Source organism: Prionailurus viverrinus, chromosome D1 (genome assembly GCF_022837055.1).
Source record: "Prionailurus viverrinus isolate Anna chromosome D1, UM_Priviv_1.0, whole genome shotgun sequence".
NCBI lineage: Eukaryota > Metazoa > Chordata > Mammalia > Carnivora > Felidae > Prionailurus > Prionailurus viverrinus.
This window is the reverse complement of record NC_062570.1, coordinates 2,330,766-2,346,813: the sequence shown is the minus strand read 5'-3', so window position 1 is coordinate 2,346,813 and position 16,048 is coordinate 2,330,766. Positions and strand designations below refer to the sequence as shown.

At 44.7% G+C, this 16,048-nt stretch overlaps 1 protein-coding gene across 2 annotated transcripts in view; it reads left to right on the top strand.

The window, feature by feature from the left end:
- PDGFD (platelet derived growth factor D) overlaps nt 1-16,048 on the top strand; it is a 222,330-nt gene that overhangs the window by 186,337 nt on the left and 19,945 nt on the right. For both annotated transcript variants that reach the window (XM_047823327.1, XM_047823326.1), the window contains exons 4-5: nt 9,672-9,734; nt 13,468-13,666. In XM_047823327.1, the coding sequence (XP_047679283.1) occupies nt 9,672-9,734; nt 13,468-13,666 (262 nt within the window). The remainder of the gene's footprint in view (nt 1-9,671; nt 9,735-13,467; nt 13,667-16,048) is intronic.

The window sequence follows — 16,048 nt, the reverse complement described above, 5'->3', positions numbered from 1 at the left end:
GTAGCTGCAGCCTGGGGTCCCGGTCCCCGCAGACCCTCTTCCGAGACAGGTTCCGTCCACGTCCTGTCTCCCCGCTTCCTCATGTCCTAAAGCTGCAGAAATGATGGATGGCATGATGTACTCAAAGCGTTTCATACAGTGCCCGGCATGTGATCGATGCTCCATAAAAGGCAGCTGTCACTGCAGAGTGATGAGTCGTAGAGCTTTCTTAATACCAAACAACTTGATCGTGTTCACAAGAGGCGTTAACCAAATTGAAATGTGCACCTAGCTCTCCAGCAACACGTTGAAGAAAGACCTCTGGCAGGATCTTTCTAGATGAAAATTAAATGTTCGTTTATCATTTGATCCGTATCAAGCACAGCGAAAGCTATGAGCAGAGTTGCATTTTGTCCTTGTTTGGGTAACACAGAGTTAATTTCATCAAGCTTCTAGCCCGTCCATCTCTCCTCTCGAGGCTCATTATGTTTTCATCTGGCCATGGTACACAAGCACTAACTGGAGGCTGTTTATCGTTTTCTATCACGGTAGATTCACTCTCGGTCTACAAACACACCTGCACCCTTCTCTAGCTTTGTATTGTGGTCCCCATGATGCCCTCTCTGAGTTGATGTCTTCTTCGCTGCCTGCTGAAGCCTTTCCTCTTTGGCCATTGCACTTGAGTTTGGTCTAATCTTTGCTCATCTTGTTGTAATAGCTCACCACGCTAAGTCCGGTCTAAAGAAATCAGATATAGAAAGTACCTGGTCTTACAACATAGGAGGAAAAATGACTTTAAAAAAAATACTTGGACATTGGCATCAAAATTTCATGGATGATTTGTTGATGAATCCTAGATCTAAATTAAACCATTTTATTGTATTGTCAGTAATGGGTGTAGGATTGAGCCCTGTGTCAGGCTCTGTGGTAAGCATGGAGCCTCCTTGAGATTCTCTCTCTCTCTCTCTCTCTCTCTCTCTCTCTCTCTCTCTCTCCCTCTCCCCCTCTCTCCCTCTCTCCCTCCCCCCCCCCTCTTTCTCTCCCTCTGTGTCTCTCTACCCTCGTACACTCTCTCTCTCTAAAAAGTAGAAATTATAATATGGTTAAAAAGTTGTGAAACCAACTCTTAAATTAGTAGAAAGCTGCAAGTGTGTCCTATCTGTGGGCGATATTTGTTATTAAAGATTATTTATTTCATTAACATTTTATTTCCAGTAGCAGATGACTCATACCCAGGACTTCTCAGAGCTCTAAGAAGTTATGTTAATAATTTCACAGGCCAATTCTCTAACTTTGAAATACGCTCCTTGATTCTTGTTAATTATTGATTCTTGAACTCTTGATATACTTGTACTAGATGTTGTTGCCAATAAAAGCTGGCCTTTCCCATATTACTTAGAAAAGAGCTGATTCGATGATGAGCATATAATGAGATACACTTGTAAAGGACTGGTTGGATCACAGACTAGGATTGAACCTAAGGATTTTCATTTTTGTTTTATTCTGTTCCCATAGACGTTGGGTCATGGACGTGTCATTATTTGCATGTGCACTGATGGCACTGTGTGCCACAAATTCATGTACTAAAGTCTCAGAAGTCTTTCTTCTAAAACAGCTTTCCCATAGAGTCATCTCAGGGCACAGCCTCCAATTTTAGCTTTATTTGATTTTCCTCAGTGGGTCATGAACAGAGTGTGATGAACAAATGAAGAATCACTTAAGGAATAAATTGTGATAGTGTATTTGTTTGTTACCGTTTTGTGAATCCAGACAAATCCCTCTGTTTCTTTCACATTTCAAAAGAAAGACCTCTACGCACGCACTTACCCAAGAAGCACAGACAGAGTTAGGAGAGGGAGTCTGTGTTCTGTGTCTCTGAGGAAGAAATATGAAACTTCACACCCAAGAAAAATTTTCACAATAAAAGAAAATGCCCTGACAAATGTCCTTCAAAACTTTCCCCAAATAAGTCATCCTTGGTAAGTTAAGCATTGTTTTGGCTGAAAGCTGTTTAAAATCTCCAAGTAAGCACGTATTTTTTGCTCTAAGAGGTGGAAGAAATCATTCTCCCAAGCAGTGAACCGGTTATGGCTCATCTACTCACATACAGTGTAGCCACCCAGGCTGAGAGTGAACAGCCGTCCCCTGTGAGATCCGGGAACAGGTGGTACAGCCAGTTATCTTCCAGGCTAGAGTCCTGGCCTGCCAACAGCTGTCTCCAAAGATGCTTGTTCCCAGATCCACTGTCAAGGTTCAGGACGGGGACTCACGTGGACACCCGCTGCCGGCATTCCGTGACTGGTCGCCTTGGTGGGCGAGGGAGGGGATGTTCCCCGTGTCCACGTGGAATATACCACCTCGCTCTGGGATGACCCCAGGGTGACTGACTGATGGCCAGGAAGGGTTATCCGGCCATGTCCTGTCTGGAATGAAGTTCCCAATCATGTCTCAGTCTTTGATAGTGAAGATGATCGGTGAGAATACCCATGGCCTGTAGTGTTATCAGACTTGCGGCTTGATTGGTCTCCAGCCTGTGAGTCAGCCGTCCTCACACGGAGCTGGACGGACGCCTGTCCGGCCCTGAGCTGATGGCTCCCTGCCTGTTTCCCTGGCCGTTTTTATATCATCAAAAGTTGGTGTTGCATTAGCCACATTTTAGGTGGAACCAAAGGTCATAATTCTAGAACACTTCTTTATTGTCCCACGTTGAACAGTTCTCTGTCGTAACTGATGAGAATTATCTCTACCAAAGATGCTTCTATTTTCCACCGGAGAATACATGGGTAACACTATTCAATCTAATAATATAACATAAGGCTTTTAGAGGTAAGTGCTCACACACGCTGCAATCCATTGCATTGTTGTTTCAGAAATGTATTGTTCTCTTATTAAAAGTAGGTATGTATTGTGAACATTTTAGGACACTTAAGGAGACAAAAGGAAGAAGAAAGCAAGCAACATTTAGTGCCAACAATGTCAGTATTGTTGTGAATGTATTTTCAGTCGTGCTTCCATCAGCTATCGGTACATTTTTCTAGCAGATTTGTATGATATGAAGCATACTCTCACAACCTTTCATGTATAAGAACTCGTTTCATTTTAAGGATGTAACGATTTCATGTAAGGATATTAACTGTTTCTCTGTTATGTCTGGTACAAGTATATCTGCTTTCAATTTTGTTGTTGGTATTTTTGGATTTGTGCAACGTTTAGTATGCGTGAGGTGTATCGACTTTTACGCTTTCTCACTTTCGCGCTCATGCTTAGGATTATATCTCTTCCACACTGCAGTTACACAAATACCCATCTATGTTTTCGTATACTTTTAAGTTTTTGTTTTTACATACCTCCCCAACTTCCTAGTATGTAACTGTTTTCTCACACAAATCAATCTTTCAGAACCAAGCCATTTAAAAAATACAGATCTCAGAATCATGTCCATGTTTTCAAAACTACTCCAAGTAGAGTCTTAAGGGAGCGGGTTTCATTTCAAAATCCCAAATAATGAGTTTCACTGCCAGAATGTGGTCCTGAAGTATTATAACATGAGGACGTAAACTGAGAATAAGTTATTTGTGATGCCATAAATTAATTCTTAGTAGACTCAGATGGTGCCGACAGGATGACGCATGCCATCGCTGGGCAGCTTGGAAAGCATGCGGCTCGGAGATCAATAGCTTTTTGGACTGTAGTCCTGACTGCAGTCGCGATTAGCTCGGAGATGCTCGACAGTCCCTCTGGCTCTTGGGACTGCCGTTTGCTCTTCGGTCCAGGGAGGGCTTGGACCTCTAGATACAATCTTAATGAGTCACCCACGGCTGTCCCTGCAGGGACTGAGGGAACCAAGTAGCCAAAATAGCATCTCCTTCCTTTTAGGATGAAACAGACTCCAGTGGAGCAGCAGGAGGTAAGGAAATGAAGCACTGAATTGGTACCTACCTCTTAGAGCCAACGAATAGTTCCCTCTCCTTGGAAGGATGGGACACGGCTTCTAAAGCACGAATCCCAATTTGTTGTCACAAAGGACAGAGACGTGTTTTTGTAGGCTGGACCATTGTGATACATTTTAAGTGATGATTCACTGTTGGTTCTATTTTAGCATTTAAGTAATGCTAAAGGCACTGCTCTGCCAAGAGACCCCACAGTAGAGGAGTTCGTCTCGTGTTAGCTTGGAGCTTGCAAAAGCAAGCTGTCTACCCAGGATGATACTAAAAATATGCAGCAGGCAGTGTGACACAGGCACAGCTGATCAGAATGGGCTCTGACTGGAAAGTGCTGCTTTGCCCGGACGGGGCGGCCGGGGAAGCAGATGGACGTCATCCCTGAATGTACCCTGGGGCCCAGTGACATTGGAGCATGTACCCAAAACTCAGCTAAGAATTTGGCATAGAGCACAGAAGAGATCAGCTCCCTGCCATTCTAGAGCGTGCACTCTAGCTGGGGAAAGAGATAATGAACAGAAAACCAAATACAACACCATTTCAGACTGTCGTAAATGCTTGAAAGAAAATGAAGCAAATGAAGTGGCTTGAGTGGCCAAGAGTGGGGGTATCTTAAATAAAATGTTCAAGGAGGGTTCTCTACAGATGTGCTATCTGAGCATAAAATAATGAGGAGCCAGTCCCTGTAACACTTGCAGAAAGTGCATTCCAGATGTAGGGAACAGCAGCAGATTTTGACCTAAGGGAAGACCCCCGGAGTGTTATTTGAAAGATGGTAAGAGGCCATTTTGGTGGGAGTGGAGTATGTGGGAAACGTGGAACCTCAAATCAGAGACAGACGCTGCGGATGAGGCAAGCAGGGGCCACCTTGTACAAGACAGATCCCAAGTACAGTGGAGAGCTGTCGGAAGGATTTAAGCAGAAGAGAGAAGTGAGTTGATCTACACGTTTAAAAGATACCAATAGGGGCGCCTGGATGGCGCAGTCGGTTGAGCGTCCGACTTCAGCCAGGTCACGATCTCGCGGTCCATGAGTTCGAGCCCCACGTCAGGCTCTGGGCTGATGGCTCAGAGCCTGGAGCCTGTTTCCGATTCTGTGTCTCCCTCTCTTTCTGCCCCTCCCCCGTTCATGCTCTCTCTCTCTGTCCCAAAAATAAATAAACGTTGGAAAAAAAAAAAAAAAAAGATACCAATAGAGTCAAATAGCCCAGAAATAAACCCATCCATCTACAGTTAGCTAATTTTTCACAGAGTAGCTAAAAATACTTGATGGGGAAAGGTACTCGGTTCAAGAAATGGTGTTGGGAAAACTGGATACTCAAATGTAAAAGAATGTAGTTGGACCCGTATCTTAACACCACTCACAAACACTAACTCAAAATAGAGTCAAGTTAAATGTAAGACCTGAAACTGGAAAACTCCTACAAGAAAGCATAAGGGAAAAGCTCCTAGACATTGGTTGTGGTGATGATTTTCTTTGGAGATGATATCAAAAGCAAAGGCAATGACTAAGAGGTGAGACTACATCAAACTATAAAAGCTTCTACACAGCAAAAGAAAATAGCAGAATGAAGAGGCAGCCTATGGGATGGAAGAAAGTATTTGCAAACCACATATCTGAAAAGAGATTAACATCCAAAATATATAAGGAATTCATGTAACTCAATAGCAAAAATCAAATAAATAAATAAATAAATAAATATCTGATTTAACCATGGGCAGAGGACCTGAAGAGACATTTCTTTTCCAAAGAAGACCTATAAATGCTCAACAGGTACATGAAAAGATGCTCACCATTACTAACCAGCAGGGGAATGCACATTGTAAGCACAATTAGGTATCACGTCACACCTGTTAGAATGACTAGTATCCAAAAGACAAGAGGTGACAGATGTTGGTGAGGATGTGGACAAATGGAACCTTAGTGCACTGCCGGTGGGAATGCAGACTGGTCCAGCCACTGTGGAGAACAGTAGGGAGGTTCCTCAAGAAATTAAAAGCCTGTCGTACGACCCGGCAATCCCGCTTGTAGTTACACAATTGAAAGAAACTAAATCACGGTATTGAGGAGGTACCTTCACCCTCCACATGTGCTGCAGCATTATTCACAACAGCCAAGATGTGGAAACAACCCGGTGCCCACTGGCAGAGGAATGGGTAAAGAAGATGTGAGATGTATATATTCAGCCATGAGGCAGAAGGAAATCCTGCATTTGAGACAACACAGATGGGCCTTGAGGACACTAGGCTGAGTAAAGTAAGTCAGGTAGAAAAAGACAAAACTGTATAAATCTCACTTATATGCATACTGTAAAAAAAAATGCTGTCTCAATTGGAGGAGCGTGCAACTCTTGGGCTTGGGTCGTGAACTTGAGCCCCACGTTGGGCATAGAGGTTCCTTAAAATGTTTTTTAAGATTAAAAAAAAGCCAGACTCACAGAAATAAAGTCATGTGGTGGTTTCCAGGGTCAAGGAAGTAGGGAAGCGGGCAGTTGTTGGCCCAAAGGCACGAACTTCCCATTATAAGGTGAATAAAGTCTAGGGGTCTAATGCACAGCATGCTGATGTAATTAACGATGCTGTATTATAGACTTGAAAGTCGCCAAGAGAGAGTATTCTCAAATACTCTCACTACACACACCCACACACAATTTTAATTATGTGAGGCCCTCAATGTGTTAACCAGCCTTCTTGTGGTAACCATCTAGCAACATATACACGTATCAGATCATCTTTTTGTACACCTTAAACCTACATGGCGTTATATGTCAGTTATTTTTCAGTAAGGTGGCAAAAGACAAGGCCACCGTGGCCATCCTGTGGAGTACAGACTCTGGGCTCTGAAGACAGTGTAGCCTGGAGAAAGCTAGTGACTGAGAAGCCTGGCCTTGGGAGATTATGGTGGAGGAGATCATCATGTTAAGGATAGATTTAGACAGCAAATGGTTATGTTCCTTCCCCTGCCAAGACTGACCTTTCAGCTCTAAAATTCATAGGTTCTACATTTTATTCCTTGGAGAGGCATTTTTCCTTTTTATAAGCTCATTTTAAATATGCCATTTATAATTAATGGCAAATTTTGAAATAACCTAAAAGAAGGTTGGTTTCTTTTAAGTGTCTCATAATCATGTTGCTAAGAGAAGATAAATTTACTTTTTATCTGGAGGTTAATGAAATCCTCTGTCATTTTTACATGTTAAAGTTTTTAGCTGGAATCCTGTAGCCCAGACAGTAAAGAAGAGAAAAGTGTTTTTGTGTAGTATTTGTCTAGGTGTGTGGGCATAAAGACACTTTATATTTAAAAAGTGCTTAACAGAACATTTTTACCATATACCTATACAAGAAAATGAAGTAAATTGAAGTCACAGAATTTAGCAAGTATAGATATAAAATCTAACTAAGAATACCTCAAAGGGTATCCCCATAGAAGCTTCCACCAATATTCTGCTCTATGCCTCTCCTGTTTTTCTTTTAACTTCCCTTTGGACACTGTTTCGTCCAAGCCAACTACAATGATGTGAAAGATCATCACCCAGCTCGTACTTAGAAACGAGTTCTAGTGCTCCTAGCTTTGCACGAAGTTGGCCACATGCTATGGAGCACACCCATACCATTTATGTCTCTGAGAATTGGTTTTCTGATCATTAAAATGAAAAGATTGCACTAGATAATAGTAAACTTCTTTCCAGCTACAAGATTTTAAGATTGTCGCTCTTGTGATTTTCATGCATGGTCAACATAACCCATCACTGGATTTTTGTGCTGGTGACTCTCAAATCTCTCTCCAAAGTCCTGGTCTCCCTCACATGGCCCACTCTCATTTAGCAAATGGCCTCCTCAACATCTCTACCTGGATGTTGCATGGGCACCTCAAACATGCCGTGCCCAACAGGACTCATCAACTTTCCCCAGGAACAACTTTTTCTGTGTATGTTCCTCACCCTTGTCTAGACATCAGTCTCTCCTTGAGTGTTGTACCCTACCCTTCTTCCAAGTGACGCCCTCCTCCCTTATCTACTTACCTGAGTCTATAAGACTCAGCTCAAGAGTCACCTTCTTGGGTCAGATTTTTCTAAGCCTACTTCTCCTTAGGTCCCACATGAGTTTATTGCACGTGTTACTTACCTGTTCGTTTATGTGTTTACCTTTTGACATCCTGGAGGGAGGGTGTCGTTTCTTAGTTCCGTGATTCTACCCTCCGCTTAGAATGTATCACATAATTGGTGATTAGCAAATATTGAATGAATGAATGAATGAATGAATGAATGAATGAAAATGACAATCCCATGATGTGAGGGTTGCTCGGGTACTTATCCTACCTGGTATCTGTCCTCCCACCAGGAGCCCCTTCAAGACACGGAGAAGCTGTTGTCTCTCTTGCCCAACGTCACCTGCTCACCTGCTCGGAAGACTTCCATAAATACCAACCTTCATTTGTTTGCATGCATCTGTTTCCTGTGGGATCTCCATGTCCTTTTTATGAGAATCCTGTCTTGCAGAGTGCAGAGACCCAATTTCTCTTTCTGTCTCAGTTTCCTGAAGTTGAGACCAGAATAATGACATCTAGCCAGTTTTTAATAGATGTTCATTCCTTGAACCCCACACTTGACTTAGTTCTCTCTTGGTAAACAACTAAATTTTTCTAACACAGGCATTTATACCTAAACCAGTCTCATCATGAGGAATTAACACGTGCATTTCTAGCTCCTCAAAATGTTAATGAAATTTAGACCTGATACTTAGCTCTCGTTCAGTAAGTATACTTGGGTAAATAAGCCGGCAGATTTGAGTATCAGAATTTTCCTCAACATCATCTTCACATACTCTCTGGTCTGGCTAGGAGACCTTACCTGACTCGCTTTATTTTAGCAGGTTCAAGAAACCGTCTGTGACGTGTAAAAATGGTGGAATCAGCTTTCCTTCCCACTCTGTTTTTTACAGTTACTGCTGCTAGAGTAATTAGCAAGACAGTCACCAGTTGGAGACCCATTTGTCTTTTAGGAGAAGTTTCTTTCTCCGAGATCCATTGCTGTCACCAACCCTTTGAGGTTTCTCTGAGATAACTGTCTCAGGTCTGCCCATTACCTTCTTTCCTCGGGTAGCACTTTGTCACTCCACGGCCATTTCCTTCCCCTGCCGTTCTGCCTGACATTTCTTGATAGAGTCAGGAATGGCCTGTTGTCGGTTAATTTATCTTTGGAAAGATCGCTGATACCGTAGACCAGCTCAGTCGGCAGGATTGAACATGATGCAGAACCGAGTTCAAACCAGATAAACAATACTGATAATGACTATTATTACTCTTTATGAGGCACCTTATTAAGTGCGAGTTATAATTACATAATTAGTGCATGCAACTCTCAAAACTACCCTCTTCTTGGAGCATCCCGCACCAGCCTTTTACAGATGAGGAAGAGAAGGATCAGAGAGGTTAAGTAGATTGCCTGAGGTCACACAGCCTGCAGGTGACAGAGTTAAAATCTGTCTCCTGCCTGCACGTTTTCCATTTCACCAGCCCTTATGAGTGAATGTGACTGTATCCATTATGTCCATAAATGTCTGTGTCTTGAATGAGAGGGGTTCCTGAGGAGAAGTGCCTAAGACAAATGGTGACCTGTCCAGCAAGACGGTACCCTCATTTCTGTTGTCACTTAGTTGGAAGAAGCTTTAGATGGCCGAGATACTGAAACTGTGCACATAATGAACGAAATAGAGGTCTGATGGACTCACATGGATGTTTCTTGCCTTCTAGGAAGATTTCCAACCCGCAGCAGCCTCGGAGACCAACTGGGAGTCCGTCACTAGCTCTATCTCCGTAAGTAATTTAGTTTTCTGTTGCCAGAAAAAAAAAAAAACTGATGGGGAAGCTAAGGTCAAGCCCAGAACAGCTCCAGCTGTGGAAGGATCTGTTAGCTTCACCAGAAGCCATGTTGCAGTCGCGATGAGCTCTACCATTTCACGTAGATTATAGTGGGCGATGCCACGCTCCAGGAAACCCCAGTACCCACTGCAGGAACAAGGCACGGACAAGGACTTCAGTATCTATCCATTTCAGAGCAGAAGGTTCCAGCTAGAGGAGCGTCCAGTCACAGCAGACACATCAGACTGGTCCGTGGCATAGGCTCAAGTGGGGAATTTTGCCAGAGTGTTTCTGGATAATCCAGGAGACACTTGGAACCTTCGCCTTTTCAGGGACCTTTTCAGATGTGAGAAATCCCAGTGTTTACAGCAAGATAGCTTAAGTGCAAACCAGGCATGTGCCCTCTGACTGGGAAATAAAACATAACCCGCCCTGAAACCGTAACGTGGTCCACACCCCCATGTTCTTCCCCGCGAATGTAGTCATTCCTCTGTAAGCTACTTCTCTTTGTTCAGAAAGAACAGACCTTGTTTTCGCCAGTCCTGTGAGTAGCACCCATGTAGCAGTAAAATACAAGGTCATAAATGCAGGTGTTCATTAGTGGCACAAAAGCGTGGCGAAAGCCTGCCCGTGGCTCTCACCTGGGTCCGTGCGGCCGAGTCAGAGTTCATTCTTTTTTCATGTGATGGGCTATCCCTTGCTCTCTGGGGGATTTTTGACAAACTTCCTTCAGATGGCAGGGTTTCCTTAGCTATGGATTCTGTGGCTCTTTCGTTCACCTGGCGTGTCCACTGGACTAGAACATGACCCATTCAGGAGGTCGGTGAGGCTTCTAATGGCGATATTGAGAGTGTTTTATTTGTTTGTGATAGTCCCGAATGCACACTCTGAACATAGCTGAGTGCAGGAGTCGTTGTCAGGCAGGCGAAAATGGAACCGAGGCAGGTGATACCTTAGTCCTGGGAGTAGGCTCGGTGGAAAGCTTGGCCAGGTGGCATTCTGGGACTGGCAATTCCAAGTGGATGCCAGTGGCCGCTTTTGCCCCCGGACCCCAGCGTGCTGTTCTGTCAAGTCCCCTGGCTTCTCCAGCATCGTACACGTGATGGCTCGGAGCGGCGTAGACATTCCTGCCCCAAGTGCGGAAGCTTACATGCTTCAGGGACCCTTAGCAAATTCAGGATAACCCGGGTCCTTTTGAGAGCAAGATTGTGCCATCCATCGGGAGGATCTCCAGAAGCTCATTGCTGGGTCTGCATCCCCTGGTCACTTTTCTGGGCCCAGTTCCAAGGCCAGGTGCTGCTCAGCCCTCTGGAAATAGCAGGGACCCAGAGTCGTGTCCCTCAGCGTTCTGGTTCTCAGGAACCCTCTGGAATAGGAGTAAGGACCCTTGGACCCTCCATGAACTTTGTATAAGCCATATTTTGTGTTTCTCGAATGGCTTATCATTTTCAGGGCATTTTTCTTTTTTTTGTAAATCGTTAACATTTTAAAGTCATTTGGTTGTAATGAAATCAGATCTATGGTGCCACGGAGAGGGGGCATACCCAGTGAGTTCTCTCCCATAAAAATAATTTTTAAACGATTACCCCAGAAATACCAATGTTCCGGTGGGTTTATGAGGTCATCTAGTCGTCCTTCACCTCATTTCCTAACCTGGTGTTTCTGTCACACGAGGACGGTTTCACATTTTACCTACGGTTTGTTCAGACTTGCTTTTGAGACTAATGTTGGGAAACATTAGATTCCCTTCCCCCTCAGGGACTAAGAGCCCCCACCCAGGGCTTTCTCCTGAAGCGATGTCTAGGGACACACAAGCTCTCGGCACAGTCAGAGCAAGCCCAGGAAACGTTTTGCCCGGAGCCCCCCAGATCCATCGTAAGAGGCTTCCTTCCACGTGCATGAGCATGGCTTCTTTCGTGTTCCTGCTTTGGTTTCAGAAAAGAGGGAGGCGTTTTAATTTCAAAGCTTTTATATGCTGCCCTGTACCCCAATGTGGCCAGCTCTTTTTGAATTTTTGGATCTTAGACCCACATGATCGTGACTCAAGGCTAAATGTAAATCACCTGGTGAACTGAGCCAGGTAGACTGTAGATTATCCAGATAATACCAAGTTGGATGGGAATTTGAAATTTTGATATGGAAGCATAATATCTGACTCTAGCACCTGACGCCAGGAGGGATGGAAACAGGAATGATGTGGCATAGCCGGGATGCAGTTTGTATCAGACACACACACCCATGCACACACACATGCACACACGCATGCACACGTACCCATCCACACACACACATGCACACGTGTACCCACACAGACATGCACATACATACCCATACATACACGCACACACACAGGAAGACAGACACGCACGCAGATACCCACACATACATGTATGTACACATGCATGCACACGTACCCACTCATACACACACCCACATGAGCACACACACACACACACACACACACACCTGGATTAGAGAGCTGGCCTCCTACCTTCACCAGTGGAGCTCAGGTCTCGCTGCCTGTTCCCCAAACTCCACCTCCCCCCACCCCCTTTCTGCTACAGGACCTATTTGAAAACCGCTCCTAAGATGCACCAGGGGCAGGTTCGTGCTTTTACAAGACCCCTTAGTCTTGCTGAAGAGGGACCACCATTCCTCTGGAGGCAGGCGGTCATTCATCATTGTTGACACACCTTGGACCTTGACTGGCTAAAAAGAGACAACATTACCCGAAAGGTTTTTGTTATTTCCCCTTTTCCAGAAGTGATAGGAGATGTTTGCCCCTGAGGCGTCTTATTTGTCTGGCAATTTCTTTAAAGACACTTTGAAACCATTTGAGACTCTGTGCTCTCTATCTCCCCGTTAATGGGTCATGAATCTTTACAGAGATGTTTGAATCATGGCTCATTTGCCTCTAGATTATACAAGGGTTAGTGAAGTAAGTGCTTGGAAACTTCTGTGGGGACATAACCCATGGCAAAATGCGTGATCTCTTCCAGACTCCCCGTGATGTTGTAGTCCCTATTTAAAGAGTATTTCTGAGAATATTTTAACAACAGCTGGGACCACTAGCAAGCAACAGCACTTTAAAAATATATATGTGTGCTTCCCATGAGAATCTCCCAGTCTTGGTGAAGACTAACTATCCTTGTTGACTGTAAATAACCTGGCTAAAGTACCACAGTGTATCAGATTGTCTCCAGAGGACATTCAAACCCTGCTCACACAACCCCTGTCATGCCAGGTGACCTGTGCAGGGGAGACATGGAGGCTAAACATGGGGGAATAGAATGGATTCTGCCAAAGTTGCCACGGAAGGAGTTCAGAATTGAAATCCTAATCGTTGTTTGTTGATGCCAACATGGATGATTTAGGACCTTGAACCAAGAAATGGGATGGTGTCATTTTGATCTTGCCATTTAGTCAATACCTTCGTAATGATTATATTTCAGATGAACTAGAAGTTTTATAACCTCCCTGGTTGTGATTTGCAAAACTGTGAATGACTCTCACTTCCCAGTCAGTTGGTGTCGTTCAAGACTCTGGCAGAGCACTTTCACGTGATATTTACGCACATAACGTCTTAGGATCAAAAGCCTGTCGATGTTCCTCCCGTGTAGTTGCGTGACCGTTGTATTTCGTAGCACTGGACTTTTTCTGAGTACACTGAGCTGTGTGTCACTCCTAGGGGGTATCCTATCACTCTCCATCAGTAACGGACCCCACTCTCACTGCGGACGCTCTGGACAAAACAGTCGCAGAATTCGATACCGTGGAGGACCTGCTGAAGCACTTCAATCCAGAATCGTGGCGAGAAGACCTTGAGAATCTCTACTTGGAAACCCCCCATTATCGAGGGAGGTCCTACCATGACAGGAAGTCAAAAGGTAAGAGACTCAGCCCCGGAGGTTCTTTGTAAGCCAATAGGAACATAGATAGCAGTACTCAGCGAGGGCGAAAAAATGGAATCTTTTTAACTCACTAAAATGAGAGGATTCCTGCCAGACTTATCACATACCTTTTCCACAGTACCTTCTAAGGAAGTTCCGTGTTTAATCCCAAACTGTGTTGTGTGTATGCGATTATGAAAGGTTTGGTTCAAAGACACATCGTCGTTAGGAGCTAGGAAAAAACCCTTGTAAAATCTTCTGGACCAGCTTCTTGCTTCTCGGCAAGCAAGGTATGACTAGCCTCACTGTCAAGGGAGGTAGATAATTTGGCACAGGCTGTGTGGCCAGTAGGCAGCAGAGAGGAAGTGGGAGTCACAGTTTCTTGCCTCCTGTGCCTCTCTGATGGATAGGAGTCTTTTCACTCAGGACTCAGCCAGCAGGATAGGCTCCTGGTTAAGCAGTGGTCAGAACTTCTAGAGGATTTCACCCGTCCCCATTCAGTGTCTACTCTAAAAGGGGTTTTCAAGAGGGTCTCCTGTGTGCTCGGTGCTCTGGACTCTTCATAGGATATAAATGTCCCAAAAAAGAAACAGAAGACCTGGGATGGTTTGCACAAGTGTGGGTATGCATTCAACTGGGGGTTCCAGGAAAGTATAACAAAGGGAGGGGAGAAGAGCATTCATGAGAAAACATCTTGAGTTAAAACCGTAATACTGAAACTCAAAAAAATCATATCTTCCTCGTAGATCTGAGTGATGTGATCTGAGAATGTTTCTTTGAATGTTTAAATGAAATTAATAGAGAACTATCTTGTCGTTACCTTTTTTTGAATAACATGGTAATTTCTAGCCTATTACGTTCTTGCTTTATTTGCTAAAATTTGTCGTGAAAGTTTTATCTCTCAAAGTCTCGTCTGCCTCGTTTGCATCGTAGATGTGAAGGTATTTAGCTAAAATAGGGCTCGTTTGGTACATTTCAGAATGTCAGGAGTCCTTGTAAGAACTGTGAGCCTGGCCAGCTGGCACAGGTAATGTGTGTGTTAGTGGGCACAGCCCCTCAGAGCATTTGGGCTGGAATGGCCAATCCGTTAACCGCCCGCTGGGTCTCTTGCTTATGGCTCACGTCTGACATCCTGGATACTTGAAAGGTAGAGTTCAAGGGTGGGCAAGAGAGTCACCAGTGCCCCTGACGTTACAGAGATGTGCCCTAATAGGCAAGTCACTGTAGCTCATACAGTGTCCCCGGGGCTCAGGTGGGATTCAACAGAGGAGAAATTGTGTCTCTGTGGTGTTGTTGTCTTTGAGTCTCTTCTACGGTCAACTCGAAGGAAAGTGAAACGTTCACAGTGCTGTGAAACCTCCAGAAGAATAGGAGCCATGGTGTCAGACAAGGGAATGATAAGCTCCCACTCTGTCTTCAAGGGTCTTAGTCACCACGGCTATCTGAGGGGTGGTTCTTCCTGACACGTGGTTGTTGGATTCTTACAATTTAAAAATCATCGAAATCCATTACGTTCTTTCCCTCGGAAGTTATGTCGTGTTGGAGGCAGAGCGTCTGGGTTCAGATCCTACCACTACCACTTACAAGTTTTGTGATTTTTCAGTGAGTCCCTAGCCTTCCCGTGCCTCAGTTTCCTCATTGGCACCATGAGGGTGATCACACTGGCCTCCAATGATTGTTAGTGGTGCTGTCAAGAACAGCCAGCCCCGCGCGCTTGTTCAAGAAGTGTTGGCTCACTCTGGCTACGTAGAATCCTGAAGGATGTTAGTATCACGTCACGGGCGAAGCCTTCCTTGTCCCTCGTCCCCTCCCTGTGCAGTCCACCACCCCAGCGTTTGGAGGACTTGGGACGTCACAGCATTTCTGTGTCCTGCTCCTGCACTGTTATTGTGGCGTGGGGTTTTCTCTGAGGGAATGGGAGATCCCAGGACCTAAGGGTCTCGTCTCCACTCGGCTGGGGAGCTGTGAGAAGCTGCAGGTGGCCAGTTCCAGACACCCTGACTCATGCCTCCCGGGGGGAGGCCAATGGAGATTGATCCTGAGAGGCCGCCAGGGTTGAGAGCCACCGTTTTAGGCATCGTTCATCCCGTTATGTCGGGTACTTGGCATAGCCTCGGACATGTTTTAGGTGCTCAATTAATGTTTGTGGATTGAAGATACTAATAATCCAGCATGAGCATATTTCCAGAGTTTATAGAAACCCATCCCATAGACTGATGAAGGAGGCTTTGTTAAGAATGCCTTTGGTTACTGATAGAACCTTGCGAGAGCATTCAAGGTGACATTCCAGTTATTTCTGACAGAGTAAACATTTCTTTCCGTTGTTGGCTCAGGTCTGACTTCTTAAGCTCTTGTTTAAAATGGCTCGAAGGCAGATCT